Here is a 16,630-nt window from a genome sequence, read left to right as displayed (position 1 = left end):
CAAAGTAAAGTTGAGAACACACGAGAAAAGCTCGAAAGAAAAAACATAATTATCGCGTTACTTCTTGCAATTTAGTTTTCTCAACCCCGACTGGCTTGTTTTAAGAACAATTACATTATATAATTCTGATGCTCTCAATTTTGTAATTTTTATAATAACAATTCTGTCATAGTAACGGCTTCAAAACAGCGATAACAATTTTGCCACAATAATATGGAGTCAATTCAATGGTTAGGCTCTTCCGTGAACGTATGAGCGAAGAGTAGGATAAGTGAGTTTCTCAAGAAGTCGTTACGTTACTTTATTACTTCCTGAGGAACTTATTGAAGTATAATGTTTTCTACAGTCTACGTTCGCAAACTCTGATCACTAATTATGCATCCCATTTATTTTCATAAAAGCAAATTTCAGGAAAAGTAATAATAGTAATAACAATAACACTAATAACTATAAAAACAATGAATAAAACTGTCACAAAACACTGAGCACCTCAGGATGTTAAAGATAATGCAACTATCGAAAAGTAAATTTAGAACGTACGATTGTGCAAACATTTAAATTACGATTTAGCACCCTCATAAAAAATTCACCATTTTAAGAAACCTTTATTTAGTTTCGTATATGTTTATATAAGTTAAAACCGTCTACCGATTATATGACAGTTACCAAGGAGAAAAATCAACAAGATCAAAATGTTCCGATAAAACGTCGAAATTTCTGTCTTGCATTTACTCTAAAGTAAAATAATACATGAAACAAAGTAAACATTATCAAGTTCAAGTGAGGGATAAAGTGTTAAGCCGAGAAGGATTCGGCAGGATGTGTGTAAGATTCCAGAAATAAATTTGCAAACCAAACTTCAATGATGTTCGTCAAAGCTATTTTGGCCTTAGCGTCATATTCCACTGTCTTTGGATATTTGCTACACTTGCCACAATGTTCCGCCTGGAATCGAGGACAGACCAAGTCATTCTTTGATGGTGCACTCTTTTACCGTCAAAATTTTGCACTGAAAACAGACATGTTAAGAAAAGTGAAAACTTTCGGGGAGATTCAATGCGCGCTTGTTTGTCTGTCCGAAAACGATTGCGTCGCACAAACATATTGTACCGATGCGTCAAAGGGAAAAAATTACAAGGGGACATGCTACTTACATAAAAACGGCGTTAAAAATGAACAGAACCGCGTTCGTCTCGTAAAAAGCAAGGGATGCACCTTTCAGCAATACATGGATTTGGAAGTAAGTCTACAAATAGTTTTCTATTTTAACCATGGTATAGGATGGAAATGACGAAAATTCAGAGGAAGTCTTATTTTAAATGTTTCATATCTGTAGACAGAGATGACGATGTTCTAGCAACACAGTATAATTAATAATTTCTATGTTGAACCTTACAATACAAAGGATTTGTTTGTTTTTGGATCCGTGATCTTAGTATTGTTTAAGTGTCTGAGAGATACTTTTACTTGAGAAAAGCAATCTGTGTCCATGGCTTGAGTGAAAAATGTCTGTTTACCTGGAAGCCATTCTATTTATTCAAACTGACGAGGTTTCTCTTTCCAACATTCATTTGCATTACCGCAAAACCTTCCTTTTTTAATTTTGCCATGTCATGTTAAATTGAAAGTTCATTGCAAGAGAAAACTGTATTAAAGGAGATAAATTACCGGCAAGGCTGTGGCTAGCATATTGATTTATGTACAAGATTATAATTGAAACTTAGACAAACGTCGTTTTACATTTTTTTTCAACGCTCAAATCGCATGCAAATATTGGCTTAGATCAACACAGGTGCATTGCCGCTAAAAAAAAAACTTTAAGCCCCCTATTCGTTAGCCTATCTAGGGATATGAATACAAACGATCACATACATTATTGTCAACGAAACCGTAATTTACATTACTCGCTTCAAGTTTCAAATTTTTTACTCGCTTCATTTTTTAAAGATTAGGAAACAATAACATGAGAGATAGGTAAGCAGCATTGTTATAAATCCCAATGCATGGCAACGTGAAAGCTTATTTTATATAATAATATGTGAATATCCACGATGAGCGTGTACCAAATTGCGCCACGTACTTTATGCTTTGTTATTTCATTGTCAAAAATCGATGTATGTAAAAGGTGAAATAACGTTTCGTTTTTTATGCATGTTATGTGTGGATAGAAATTTTTGTTCCTCTCTGAGGGCTACAAACGCGCAGTGATTGCATGAAGCATGATTTATGATACTAGGGATTGTGGGGTAAAAAAGTGGTACATCTTGTCGGCGGGATAATGTATTTTACGGTTGCTCCTTTTTTGGCATTGTAGAAACCAGTGTTCGGAATTAAGGTAAAAAAGTTCTGAACAACGAAAGAAATAAACGTCCAAACATACAAACAGGAGTACGAAGTACACAAACGTTCAAAGAGGAAGCCGGATAGATTATTCAGGCTACGATACATACTAAAACAACCATCAAACGAGCTGTAAAGCATACCATACTAGCTTAATACGAAGAGGACTCTATGGGTTCACCGATAACTATTTTACCTCAAAAGCAAGTGATTGAGATCAGGGTTTTATATATTTTGCAGGTCTCTTGCTCAAGAAAATGCCAACATGGAATGAAGTGTTATCACGACTATGGTCGCAGGCGATGCGAAAGCAGATGTGAGCCGCCTTACACTGGAATTTATTGCAACCAACCTCAAGGTAGTATCTTAAGTGTATCACATATTTTCTTTGTAAGAGTTGCAACTTTTTTTCTTAACTCAGAAGAGTATAATTTAAAACACCAGCAGCCTCGAGCAATACCGGATCCACCTCATCCTCATGAAATAGGGGTTACAAGCTGTACTTAAGGAATGAAGAATAATATGTATTCAGGAGTCAACGTTTTTGCAATTGAGTGTCACTGGAACTTGAGCTCTAGCTTCGATGGGCTCGAGCTAAAGGGAACCCAATTTACCGTGCACTAAAACAGGAAATGAGATTTACTTTGGTTTTGTTATAGTTATATCCGTTCGTTTCACCACTCTTGGTGCACAGGGCAACTCTGGACCCACATCAACTGCTGAATATGTGAACACGACACTACAGGGAGCAGTAACACTGGTTAAGGGGGTCCAGATCTGGAGAGTGCCATTCACTGGTCCTTATAAGCTCACCGTCGCCGGGGCTTCGGGAGGAAACGCCACCTGCTCATCAGGGGGAAAGGGTGCAATTGCGGTAGGAGTGGTGCAACTGACGAAGGGAACTGTGCTGCACCTTTTAATCGGTCAGAAAGGACTTCCAGGAGCTTCTGGTGCCGGAGGGGGTGGGGGCACTTTTGTAGTTTCTAATAAAAACACGCTTTTGGCGGCAGCCGGCGGTGGCGGAGGTGGAGGTGGTCAAATTCTCTCAGAAAACGGAGATGACGGTCAAGCGGCCAAAAATGGCAGTGTTTATGGTGGTGTGAATGGTCTGGGTGGATCAGTGTGCGCTGGAGAGGACAATAATGCAGGGGGAGGAGCCGGATTTAAGGGGAATGGCACGTGCAGTCGCAATGTATCATGTTCCTTAAGTCCTCACCCATGCAATGAATCCGGGTTGGCCTATGTAAATGGTGGCCTGGGTGGAGATGGAAATGGTGTTGGGGGATTCGGCGGGGGTGGGGCGGCATATAACGATTTTGGAGGAGGCGGTGGTGGGTATTCTGGAGGCGGAGTGAGTGCCACGTCGTATGGTTCACGAGCAGGAGGGGGCGGATCTTACTGGTCTGTAGGGCTTAAAGCTAGCAATGAAACCAATTCTGGCGACGGATACGTACTGATAGAATCAAGAATGGTTTAAATTAAAAAAAAAGCGATTGATAGGTTGATCTTTTTTCTTTGTAACCACTTTCATAAATGGCTGCCGGATTGATATTCTTTTGTTTAAATTCAAATTATCCTCAGTAGTCTCGCTTGAGATAATGCATTCTTTTGAATTTTGAACTGGAGAACGAGGCCAGAAAGGCTAATTTAAATTTAAACAAAAGAATATCAATCCGGCAGCCATTTATGAAAGTGGTCAATTACTATAAGTTACGAACGCTTTGATGGAAAAATTCTTCGTTTCACAGCGCGCTATTTCAAGATTGTTGGATTTGAAAGAAAGCTCTACCAGTTGCACAGTATATGGAAAAGATGAATTTTATGGAGCAAGCAGTTGGCCCATCCACAACTTATGGCGCGAATCTCTTGTTCAGTAAACATATGGAACTGTTACGTAGCGGTGCTCACTGTGGGCCAAGGTGACGTCCATACACTTACAACAGAGTTTAACTTCGTCGTCTTTTCAAATTGGTGTTTCAAAATTTTTTTTTGTTTGCATGAATGGGGATTACAGAGCATTATTAACTGAAGAGGACATAAATGAAACTACATGTATATGGCCAGATATAAATGAGCTCTGTCGTCGCAAGGCAAGTATCGAGGGTGTAAACATAGTCACACCGTTCACTGGTCTGCATAAGCTCAAAAGTGAAGTTAAATAAAGAAGAAAAGTTTCAAGAAAAATGAGGAAAATGAGGACCAGCCGGCATATTTCACACACCTTGACACATTAAAACACTCGGTTGATTCATTCACATGTTGGACAATACAAACACCCACTACAAACTCGGTGTCGAAATGTAGCGCTAACACTCATCGATTTGAAATTAACAACATATTTTTGCGAAGTCTCGATCCTAATAGCAACAGATCTTAGAGTAACTTAATTTTATCTAGATGTACAAAAATAAAACGTACCAAAAATGTCAATTCGATGCGGAGAAAACCCGAAACTTAACAAAAGCGATCTCGATGGGAACAGATCTTAAACTAATTTCATTTTGTGTACATTGACAAGAACAAATCGATCAAAGATGACAATTCGTTTCGCAGAACACTCAAGAAAGACGAAATACTTCCGTCAAGATGTCGAATTACGTCTTGCATTCAGAATAAATTAAATCTATCTCACAGATTAAAGTAAATATAAATGTACATCGAATAAAGGATTACTTAAAATTAAAAATCTACTACTGAGGTATTGGGTAAATATACGAACACAGCTTAGATCGGGAAGATGGCTACGAGAGCTGCTTTGGTTCACTTGTTTACATCTACATTTGCTTTAGTTGTGCTAGGAGAATCGTTACAATCAATGCACTGGAAACGTCAGAACGATAGCTTACACTTTGATGGAGCAGTATTACTCCGGCGTAATTTTGCATTGAAAAGGGACATCTTAAGAACAGTGGAAACTTTGGGGGAAGTTTACTGTGCCTTTGCCTGTTTGTCTGAAAGTGACTGCATCGCACAAACGTACTGCACCGAGCCGTGGCAGAAATTCAAGGGAACATGCTATCTGCATAAAAGAGGAATCAAAGACGAGCTGGCTGAAGACGTTTTAGTAATAAGCGGTGGATGTACTTACCAACAATACATAGATTTTCAAGTAAGTACATTTTTCATTAAAGCTGTAAAATAAAGACAGTTTCTATGCAGTATAAGAAAAAAAAAAAAAAACAACGGAGCAAATAAGGCGGGATTTTTTTAAATTCTAACTATTCCTTTATATCCCATATGTCTCCAACAAATGATAAATTCTCAATTCTTTGTAAATATTATTTACAATGGAAATAATTGATTTCAGGCAAAAGGATTACCCAATAAAGTATACATGCCACTTAAACAGGCTAGAGCAAAATACATGCACATTCTGTAAGAACCATTGAATTGGCGTATTGAAATAAACGTTCACCAAACCAAAAACCGGAAAGATTCGATAAACTATTCAAGTCAAATTTTGAAGTCGTAAGATGGGAGGAATTCCCCATTTCAAAAACGAGTGGGGGAGTGGGTCGAGTTCGCCACGCAAGGTTGTCTGGGAACGTTACTCGGGACGCAATTCTTTGTTTACTACAGATTTGTGTCCCGAGTAACGATCCCAGACAAACTTTCGCGGCGAGCTCGACCCACTCCCTCACTCGTTTTTGAAATAGGGAATGGGCTCTTTGCAGGACTTAATCACGAGCTTGGATACCACATAGCAACGCATTGCTGGTGAGCAAGCAAACCAGCGTCCCGCTCATTGTGTTGATCAACTCAAGCGAAACGAACTTTAACTATTTGGTTGAAAACATTCCAAACGTTTGTTGTTTAAGGACGCAAAAAAAAGTTTATCATGATTTTCGTTTGATCGTGCCTGAATTCCGCCTGATTTACTATTGCTGTTGGAGAAAAAGCTCGGCGGAAGCCCTAATATAAGGCAAGATATGGCCGCTTCTTTAATGTAGGACCGAGTGATGGTGATTTTCTTTGTTTACAGTCGTATTTCAATCTTAGAAACGTTCGATACAGTAAATTATTATCAGTGTTAGGAATTATATTTGCATGAATCCAGAAGATTATGATCTACATTTCCGATTTTGCGTGTCGTTTTGAGATCGTTGAACACAACTAGTGTTGTTTACATTCTCGCTCGCTACATCAGTCTTGGATATAAATAACTTGTGATAATAAATTGTTCGTTTCTATCTCGTGTTATCAATACGAAACGAAGTTTTACGCCAGGTATCTTTATTCTAGAAGGTTTACATTGAATTGGAGGTGATATTTCTATATCCCACTATCTTTCCTCTAGCTGTTTCTGCTGACTTGTCAGCATTTCCTGACCTTGCATTTTCTGAGGTTGAAGCGTATGCCCAGAAAGAATCTGGCTGCAGGCACACAACCAAAGGCTATAAGTTTTTCGCTGAGCCTGGATATTTACACGATGTGCATCGAATTTTTACGATCCAGCTTGCTCTGAGTTGTTCGTCTTTCTTAGGAAAACGATGAAAAGACAACGAGCTGTTGTAATGGGAGTCATTGTTACATTGTGGAACACAACAATGCAACGCAGAACCTCGTTTTTTCTTGTTGGCAGGTTCTTAAACAGAACAAAATGTTGTCCTCAGTTGTGAATCCGCAATTGGTTGGCGAAAAGGTTATGATTACGAAATACCAAGATGAGAATTTAGCAACTCAGTAGCGGCAAAAATGAAAGCGAGCGAGTATGTGAACGCTAGTTGTGTTCAACCACAGGGGGCCCATACAATATGTTTGTGTAGCCGACTGTTGTTTTCTGGTGAATGTACCAGATTTACCGTTTGCCTCACCTATAGTGATATATTGCTGACTATGTATATAAATCAATGATAAATAAACATTGAATTACTTTACCTGTGGTGTAAAGTCGTCCCTTTACCTCAAAAATGTTTTTTTTTAGCGATTTTGAATAAGTCTGAATTTGTCGTTAATCTATCGTATTAAAGAAAGACAAGGGTGGAAACCTTTTTGAAAGGGTTCAAGTGCCCGAGCGATTTTGATCCCAAAAATCGCATCGCTCCGCTTTCAAACTTCGCAGCATTAAGGTCAAAAGATGCTCGATTCTCCTCGTACCTTCCAATCGAAAATCCATCCAAACGGACCGAAGCTAGCCCTCGAAGAAAATCAAAATCCCACAGTATTTGAGAGTCTGGGATGCGGAGCAAGATTTTCATGTGCCAGCCGGAGACCGTCACGCTGATTGCCCTTTTCTGATTGGACGACGTTAAACGATGACCAATTCAAAATATCTAACGAGGGTGGGGAACCATTGGCGTTTAGTGACCCTTCAACTGTTTACCCACCAGACTCGGGTCGTGTGTCTTAACGATCACCGGAAGCAACTTACAGTTTCGCCCATTGTTCGCATCTCCTTCATCAATTGCGTCAAAAGTAAACAGGTCACCCGGCAACATAAACAGCACCTGTGAATTAAAAAATTGTAGTGGTAAGCGCCGGAAAAAAATATGAGTCGCTGTTTCTTTCATTTCATCTTAAAGAGGCCGAGCCAGGCTTTTGATGAAAGCATGGGAAATATCGCTGCACTTTCCCATGCGCACTTCTCGCAGACAGGCGACGAATTGCTAGGCCTTGTCACGGTTTTCGGCGCCATCATTACGGGTAGGCAAAGCGGTCAGTTTGAAGAATGTAGGTTGGATAGAAGACGCTCAATTAATTTTTATAATTTTCCATACATTTGTCTGTAAATTTTCGCAGGGTAGAAGTGGCGGCGCGGAAAAAATTTAAATCGTGCATCATACGTATCTAATACCGCAGTTCAAAATATATGAACTTCATATATTTCATTGTATCTGAACTCAGACTTATTCAAAATCACTCAAAAAAAACATTTTTGAGGCAAAGGGACGACTTTACACCACAGGTAAAGTAATTCAACGTTTATTTTATAATTGATTTATATACATAGTCAGCAATATATCACTATAGGTGAGGGAAACGGTAAATCTGGTACATCATTATAAAACAACAGTCGGCTACACAAACATATTGTATGGGGGCCCTGTGGTTCAACGAACTTAAAAGAAATCAACACGAAAATCGGAAATACAGAGCATAATGTTCCAGAGGCATATGGTATTCTGTGGACTGGACTGGACTGGACTGGACTGGACTGGACTAGTAAGACCGGACTGGACTAGTAAAACGCGGACTAGTAAAGCGCGGACTAGTAAAACGTGAACTAGTAAAACGCGGACTAGTAAAACGCGGACTAGTAAAACGCGGACTAGTAAAACGCGGACTAGTAAAACGCGGACTCAACAACAACGAAAAATAATTCCATACGAAGGCGATCACAAGACTTAATGGCGAGCCAATTCAGTGAGTGACAATCCCTTTTTAACCTTTAAGCTACAAATGGGTTTGACATTCGCCAGATACAAACGAATTTATAAGTTTAGGCTAACAAAGAAAGAATTTTATTCAGCAGCAGTTCAAAATCTTAAAATACACTTTCGTCGTAAATTTCTCATCAGGAAACTCGATTTTTTTCTTCTATTCAAAATTGTTTATTTCGCCGTAAATTTCACGGCAGAAACGCAGGAATTCGATGAATAAAAGTCGCATTAAATCTCCTTGTGTCTAGGTAGAAAGAATCTGATTGACTTCAGCTTTTCGGTGGAAAAGCTGAAGGAACAGAGGTAAATCTTCGAAGATTAATCGTTGTTGGAAATAAAAAATACTTTCCGTAAGATCTCTGTTTTTCTCTTTGCGAGAAAATCGTCGCATGATCAGTTAACTCGTGTGTGTTTGTCACACTTGTACTGCTGTTTCTTCAAAAGCGTATGCTTTTTTCCTCTTTAATTGACAGGTGTCACATCGTGACAGTTACTTTTCAAAAAAAATGCTTGAAAATTTGTTCGGAAGCCTTTTAACTACCTTTACAAATAAAAATGTTTCGGCGAAAGTTTTCTCTTTAATTTGAAGAACCTGAATGATTTAGAGCTACAATTACGATTTTAATTACGGGAATATCGTCCTTGAACTTAACAATTTGATAGCGAGTGAGTTATATAGAAAACAAATGTTATTCAAATTTAATTTGAATAACCCGAATGATTTAGGGCTACAATTACGAGTTTAATTACGGGAATATCCTCCTTGAACTTAACAATTTGATTGCGAGTGAGTTATAAAGAAAACAAATGTTATTTAAATTAAAGAGAAAACTTTCGCCGAAAGATTTTTATTTGTAAAGGTAGTTAAAAGGCTTCCGAACAAATCTTCAAACATATTTTGGAAAAGTAACTGTCACGATGTGACACCTGTCAATTGAAGCATACGTTTTTAAAGAAACAGCAGTACTGGTGTGACAAACACACACGAGTTAACTGATCATGCGACGATTTTCTCGTAAAGAGAAAAACAGAGATCTTACGAAAAGTATTTTTTATTTCCGACGACGATTAATCTTCGAAGATTTACCTCTGTTCTGTTTTAAAATGTCACGGAAAGTCAAATTGTAAGTGAATGCAAATATGTGTTTTGGAGTCGTCAGTCTGCTTGTTTGTTTTCTGTAACGGCATGTGTAAATCGGTTATTCTTCCACCGAAAAGCTGAAGTCAATGAGACTCTTTCTACCTAGACACACGGAGATTTAATGCGACTTTTATTCATCGAATTCCTGCGTTTCTGCTGTGAAATTTACGACGAAAGTGTATTTTAGGATTTTGAACTGGTGCTGAATAAAATTCTTTCTTAGCCTAAACTTATAAATTCGTTTGTATCTGGTGCATGTCAAACCCATGTGTAGCTTAAAGGTCAAACAGGGATTGTCACTCACTAAATTGGCTCGCCATTAAGTCTTGTGATCGCCTTCGTATGAAATTGTTTTTGTTGTTGTTGTTGTTAAGTCCGCGTTTTACTAGTTCGCGTTTTACTAGTCCTCGTTTTACTAGTCCGCGATTTACTAGTCCGCGTTTTACTAGTCCGCGCTTGACTAGTCCGCGCTTTACTAGTCCGCGCTTTACTAGTCCGCGTTTTACTAGTCCAGTCGAGTCCAGTCCAGTCCACGAAATACCATATGCCTGTTCTGGATTCAAGCAAATGTAATTCCTAACACTGAAAAACGTTTTCTGTATTGAACGACACTACGTTTATAAGATTGAAATACGACTGTTAACAAAGAAACTCACCGTCACTCATTCCTGGAGAATCGGCCATATCTTGTCTTACATTTGGGCTTTCGCCTGGCTTTTACTCCCAGAGCAAAGGTAAATCAGGCGAAATTCAAGCTCGAGGAAACTAAAGTCACAATAAATCTCGTTTTTCGCTCTTAAACACTAAGCGTTTGGGATGTTTTCGACCAAAAAGTCAAAGTTTGTTTTGCTTGAGTTGATCGCCACGATGAACGGGACGCTGGTTTGCTTGCTCACCAGAAATGCGTTGCTATGTGATATCCAAGCACGTGATTAAGTCCTGGAAAGAGCCTATCCAGGCTCAAATTTTCAGAGTAAAGTACGCATGCAGTCTGAATTATTGAATTGGCTGGTATATTGTACAAACGTCCACGTAACTATATATCGGGGAAGATGTAATAATCAAGTTGAATTTTGAAGTCGTTAGAGAAGAAGAATTCAAGGTTAAACTTTTCCATTCTGGTGTATACTTTGTTTCTTTAATTATTAAGTGCGGTTAAGGAAACGAATGATAGAAGTGAAGTTTTTGATATCAAAGGAAGCCGCTCTCGTCAGAAATTTCGGAATACATTTGTAATTGCCATAAAACTTGAATAAAACAACTAACTATAAGAAGTACGGAATTGCCAAATTTTCTGAGCAGCAGCGAGAGAAAAGATGTATAACGGCTCCTCCCATAAAATCACAGAGATTAACGAGAAGTAAAACCTTCACGAGGTTGTGGAAGTTGCTAAAAATAAAAACGATTTGTAACTTTTTCTGTCAGACGCCTTGCTCAAAGAAATGCCATAATGGTCAGAGGTGTAGCTATGACTTTGATAACAGACGATATGCTTGCCTCTGTGAGATGCCATACACTGGAATGTATTGCGAGAAGTCTCGAGGTAACGTTTAAACAACCTGGGCCGGATAGTTCAAAGCTGGGTTAAACACAAAGGCGCGCTATATAAGGAAGTCTTCCCCGGGAAGACCTGGGTTCATTTGTCACTCACCGTCGACGTGTGCGGGTCAAATTTAAATGCTGGTAGACGAACTGAAGGAGCTAATGAGATATCTATTGTTTACTTCCACCAGCATGGTGGCAATGAGGTAACGTGCGAACCACCTACTTCGATCTCAAATTTACCGCCACAAATGAAGACAGTTTCCATTGGAGGGAGGAAATACAAATCTCAAAAATTCTGGTATTGTGATGAAGACATAAAGCAATTTTGAGGAATGCGCCCGCTATTCACTGCTTTGGAGTAGCTGTAGCTCAAGTTGACTTGACTCTTAAGAGTTCTACATCACACGACGGTTGACTGACAAATGGTCCATTGGGACCTAAGGCTCCTTTTATAGCGCGCCTTTGTGTTTAAGATAGCAAGGGGCTAGTGCGAAATCTGATTTCAGATCTGAAGGCTTTAAAGAAAATTCAGTAAAATTATTTTTGTCTACAATTTGGTGATTGATAGCCCTACACAGAATAGTTAAAATTAACAAAAGCCTTTTGAACAAAGAAGTAAAAAAACTCGGATTAAAATTTTACCTTGGGATAGCGCTAATCGCCCTTCGAACAACTGGGCCTTGAGATGAGATAAGTCTTGCAGATTTTTCACAGGTCGACCTTCGTCTAATTCATTTTCACATTGGGTTAAGAGAAAGCTTCCTGGCGCATTGTCGCTCCATAAATCAGTAAGTTTGTTAGTTCCTATATACCCTCGACATTGCTTTTTTCTTTTCGTACCTGAGGAAAAAAAATTCATAGATTTTCATGTGCCGGGGACCTTTCCCACGCTTTTGCTTGAAGGAAGCTTTAAGTTTAGGGAAAGTAGTGGTAATTGCTATATTCAATTACTATGCTATATTCAAGCTTGGGGTGATAACACTTTCACAGTTTTGTTATCTAATTTATTGATTTTTTTGTTTATATTGACTGTTAACTTATTTATTTATCCATTTGTGTTTTTTGACTGCCTTTTTGTTTCAGCAATGGAATTCCTTTTCACTTCTCTTGGTGCCCAAGGCAACACTGGGCCGACATCAACAGCTGGTTACAAACACACACCTCTACAAGGGACAGTAACACTCAACAAAGGAATACAGATCTGGACTGTTCCATTTACCGCGCGATATTGTGTCACTGTGGTAGGGGCATCAGGAGGGAACGGACTTGAACCAGGTGGGAAAGGTGCAATTGTGAGTGGAATTGTAAGACTTATCAAGGGTACTGTCCTTCACCTTTTGATTGGTCAGAAAGGTGTGAAAGGATCTTCTGCAGCAGGAGGGGGTGGAGGTACATTTGTAGTTTTCAGTAATAACACCCTTATAGCGGCAGCTGGCGGTGGGGGTGGTGGAGGGGGTCAGATAACATCAAAGGTAGGCGACGATGGCCAAAAAGGAAGAAAGGGAAGCAATTACGGAGGCGTCAATGGTCTGGGTGGGAAAGTGTGTGCTAATGAGTCCAACAATGCAGGTGGAGGCGGTGGGTTTAGAGGAGATGGGAAATGCTCCCTCAACATAACATGCGTTTCTCCTCGATCATGCAAGGAGGCTGGGATGTCATATTTGAATGGTGGCGTGGGGGGCGAAGGAAATGGAAATGGGGGATTCGGTGGGGGTGGGGCGGCATTTAAGGATTTTGGAGGAGGAGGAGGTGGGTATTCTGGAGGGGGAGTGCATGCCACATCGTTTGCTTCACGGACAGGAGGGGGTGGATCCTTTGATGACGGTGTGCCCGTGTCAAGTAGTGGAGTTTCACATAATAGTGCCGACGGATACGTGTCCTTTAGATACCCCTAATGGTCTGCAATCAAACCAACATATTCAGTCCATCGTCCTTCCTGTATAATGTTTTGCAATTTTTTCAAAGACACAAACTCAATGACGAAGAATCGCAAACGCTGTATTACCTTGTGAATCAATCACGATTAATAAACGTCAAAATGTATGTGTCATTGATCAAGAGTGAGGTTAAGATGGCTGGATATTGGTCCAGTTCTTAATTTTTTTTTTTTTGCGCAAAGAAAGAACGAGGCTAATATCCAGCCATCTTGACCGAAAAAACTTGGTTAATAAAGGATTTGATATATGGCAGAAGGAATTCAACATAAAACGAATTAAGAATGACTTGTTTATTTCGAGAGCTGGAAAGAAATTAAGCTCTGTTTGTAGCACATTAAACCCACGAGAACAATATAATAATTGTTCTAAAAACACGACAGTAACAGTGGGCCGCTGAAGGTACATTGCTGCGTAGTGCGTTAATCACAGCTGTGGAATACCAGCCAATCACAGCTGAACGGGACGGGTCATAAGGTGACACGAATCCAATCAACATGTTCGCCTTAAGAAGGCTGGCAGTATGCAGTCGAAATATCGAAATTCACACCGAAAGTGACCCCCAGGGTGATGCAGACGATTATACTTTACTACAAGAGTAATCACCACGATGACTAACTGCAATCTTTTTCAAAATACCATGCATACCTGCCCGCAAACGTAATTGACTGAATTGGGAATGTGCGCATATTGTTTATTCGTTTATTGAATATTGATATCTTGAGGATTAAAGATATCTTTATGGAATTTCCAGTTTTATTAATATGTGTAGACCATACGTTGAGCTGTCCGACGTCTGTTTCAAACTGGTGCTTCTTGGGCCCTATTCTCAACAACTTTGCTAACATCGATCTTTCTCTATCGCATTGATCTTCTCAGGCAGCTGCTATTCGGCCGAATTCAGTTTACACTAAAATCGTATCGTGGATAACACGCCTCTCTTTAAGGTCGGCACACACGAGGGGACTAGTCCCTGCGACTAGTCCGTGCGACTAGTCCCGGCGACAAGTCTTTGAAGGGTTTACACGAGGGAACCGGTAGCAGGGACTAGTCCCTTAAGGCGTTCACACGAGGGCACTCAATTGCACAAGAACATAGGAAAATTAAGAGGCAAATGATGTTTCTTAGTCTGGGGCGTTACACGAAAACAATTAAAATTTGGTAACTTTTCATTGTAGCACTATTAAACATTAACGCAAACGAACTACACTTATTCAGTCGGATTATTCACGCTTTTACGTGTTCCGTTTTTGTTTGTTTTTTATTTTATTTTTAACAGACACAGAGTCAAATAGGGTGAAAAATTCCATCAAAACGGCTCCAAGACATCTGTATATGTTTACAAAACTAGAAATAGTTTTTTATTCTTCAGTTGTAGAAATCTAGAAGTCAGGGAAAATTCATAGAAACTGCAATGTTTACAAATACCGGAAGTCACGCATCATACTGACCCGTAATTGGCTTATTTACCGTTTAATCGCAGGGACTGGTCGCACAAACAGTTCACACGAAGGGACAAACATTTGTTTCATGCGACAAGTCCATGCAACCAGTCGCAGGGACCAAATTTTGGTTCCTGCGACCACAGAAATGTGTAGTTCACACGAAGGGACTAGTCGTATGAAACAGGTCGCTGGGACTAGTCGCAAGGACTAGTCCCCTCGTGTGTGCCGACCTTTATCGATAAATGGACTCTGGCGATTGGCTTGTCCATCATGCCACACGGGTCTACATTCACGCCACAAGAAAGATCGACTACCGCCTAGCTTTGCGACAGTCAATAATTAAATTCACTCTGTTTTCGATTTCACTCCAAACTCGTGTGCAAAACAAAAATTGTTGCAAGTCACTAGAGAACTTTGATGATTCATTGTTTTTTCCTCTGGAAGGAGTTGCACGCCTGCCAAAGTACACATATCCACACGCAATTTGCACGCTTGGTTTATAACTTGTTACAGGCCTACCAGTAATTTATGATGGTTATCGTTCCTGGTGTGTCTGGAGAGGCGGTGATTAACTTGGTTTCATCAGCCCACATAAGGTGCAGCAATGTTGGGTTACGATGCAAAACGTTCAATAACTTACCCTCCTATGGCAAGGGAAGAAAGAAAACGTTTGTCGCACGTTTCATTAAAACAAGAGGTAATATTTTTCCATTAGGTTATTAAAAAATATAAGCCAGTCAAGAATATAAGAAAGTTAAATTTACGGAACAAATCATGAAGGAGCTAGGGCATGACATTCCGAGTCCGTTCTACATGAAGTTTAGGGTTAAGTGCTCATAGAAAAAAGAAAAAACCCTGATATAATCTTTTGAAAAGGTAAGCGCGAGGCAATCAGGAAATAGAATGCTCTAGAATGGTAAAGACTATAAAGAATGACGAATCACATTATTTAAAATAGCAAGCTAAACTTTTTCATGATACACATGCTAAAATCAAAGAATACTTACTCAAACAGCATTATGACATACCTTCACATCCCAAAGAGCGATGCGTTTCCGGTCTCCACCAGAAATGAGTCGATTACCTGAGAGGCACAGACACCTAACTACCCCGATATGCTCCTCCAGTGTGTGAAGCAGGATACCTTAAAAACAAATAAATGACTATAAAATAACAGTTTAGTTAGAGCGCATTAAGAAACAAGGGGTAACCGCAAGAAATGCGAAAATTACCTACCTTGATGACTCCATAATCGCACAGTGCTGTCCGCCGAGCCAGACGCAATGATGTCATCAGTAAACTGTAGACAGTACTGGATAAAGCGGCCAAGAAAGTTTAAGAACACTTTCAATCCGATAAGAGTTGTGCTTGCCTTTGAGGCTATAGCGACAGTATGTTTCAATGTTTTTTTCTCAGCACAATTAAACACACGATGAAACATGCCAAAAACGAGGAATTTAACCTTGAACCTTTGAATTGCACGTTCTGATGGTGAACCACTCAGCTACATGGAGCTTTACGCTGATAGCTTCATATATGACAATCAGCAAAACAAAAGAAGCGAGTTATTAAGTATAACAAGAAAGATGGTAATGTTTTCAATGTCAAACTTCGCGCAGTAACTCCCACCTACGCTCGAAGAGGCGTTCAAACGAATTGATCTTACAGAATTATGTAAGTTTCGCTGGATGGCTAACCCAGCAAGCATAACTGTAGTAAATTTATGGCTCTTTGTATTACATAGAACTATGAATTCATCGCTTACCACTTCACCTGTATGCCCAACCAAAGTGAATGTGTTATCTCCTGTGTGAGCATCCCAGATCTTAATCAGACCATCACCTC

The 16,630-nt window shown here is 39.6% G+C and overlaps 3 protein-coding genes across 3 annotated transcripts in view; 2 read left to right on the top strand and 1 right to left on the bottom strand.

Moving 5' to 3' along the window:
- The first annotated feature begins 862 nt into the window (after window positions 1-862).
- Window positions 863-4,524, top strand: LOC111326919 (uncharacterized). Its single transcript, XM_088754138.1, has 3 exons — window positions 863-1,240; window positions 2,581-2,698; window positions 3,000-4,524. Exons 1-3 carry the CDS (start codon window positions 863-865, stop codon window positions 3,815-3,817), a joined length of 1,314 nt encoding a protein of 437 aa, XP_088610264.1. The 3' UTR covers window positions 3,818-4,524.
- Window positions 4,525-5,077: 553 nt separating this feature from the next.
- On the top strand, window positions 5,078-13,628 carry LOC111326861 (uncharacterized). The gene is made up of 3 exons (XM_022930944.2): window positions 5,078-5,449; window positions 11,287-11,404; window positions 12,490-13,628. Exons 1-3 carry the CDS (start codon window positions 5,078-5,080, stop codon window positions 13,299-13,301), a joined length of 1,302 nt encoding a protein of 433 aa, XP_022786679.2. The 3' UTR covers window positions 13,302-13,628.
- LOC111326862 (uncharacterized) overlaps window positions 13,619-16,630 on the bottom strand; it is an 11,830-nt gene continuing 8,818 nt past the window's right edge. The window contains exons 9-12 of the mRNA XM_088754137.1: window positions 16,551-16,630; window positions 16,022-16,097; window positions 15,814-15,929; window positions 13,619-15,429 (exon numbers count right to left, since the gene is read on the bottom strand). The exon at window positions 16,551-16,630 is cut by the window's right edge and continues 45 nt beyond it. Coding sequence (XP_088610263.1) covers window positions 15,301-15,429; window positions 15,814-15,929; window positions 16,022-16,097; window positions 16,551-16,630 — 401 coding nt within the window. The 3' untranslated portion in view covers window positions 13,619-15,300. The remainder of the gene's footprint in view (window positions 15,430-15,813; window positions 15,930-16,021; window positions 16,098-16,550) is intronic.

Source organism: Stylophora pistillata, chromosome 3, assembly GCF_964205215.1.
Source record: "Stylophora pistillata chromosome 3, jaStyPist1.2, whole genome shotgun sequence".
NCBI classification, from domain to species: domain Eukaryota; kingdom Metazoa; phylum Cnidaria; class Anthozoa; order Scleractinia; family Pocilloporidae; genus Stylophora; species Stylophora pistillata.
Note: the sequence above shows the minus strand (reverse complement) of the source record. Positions and strands in the feature narration are given on the sequence as shown.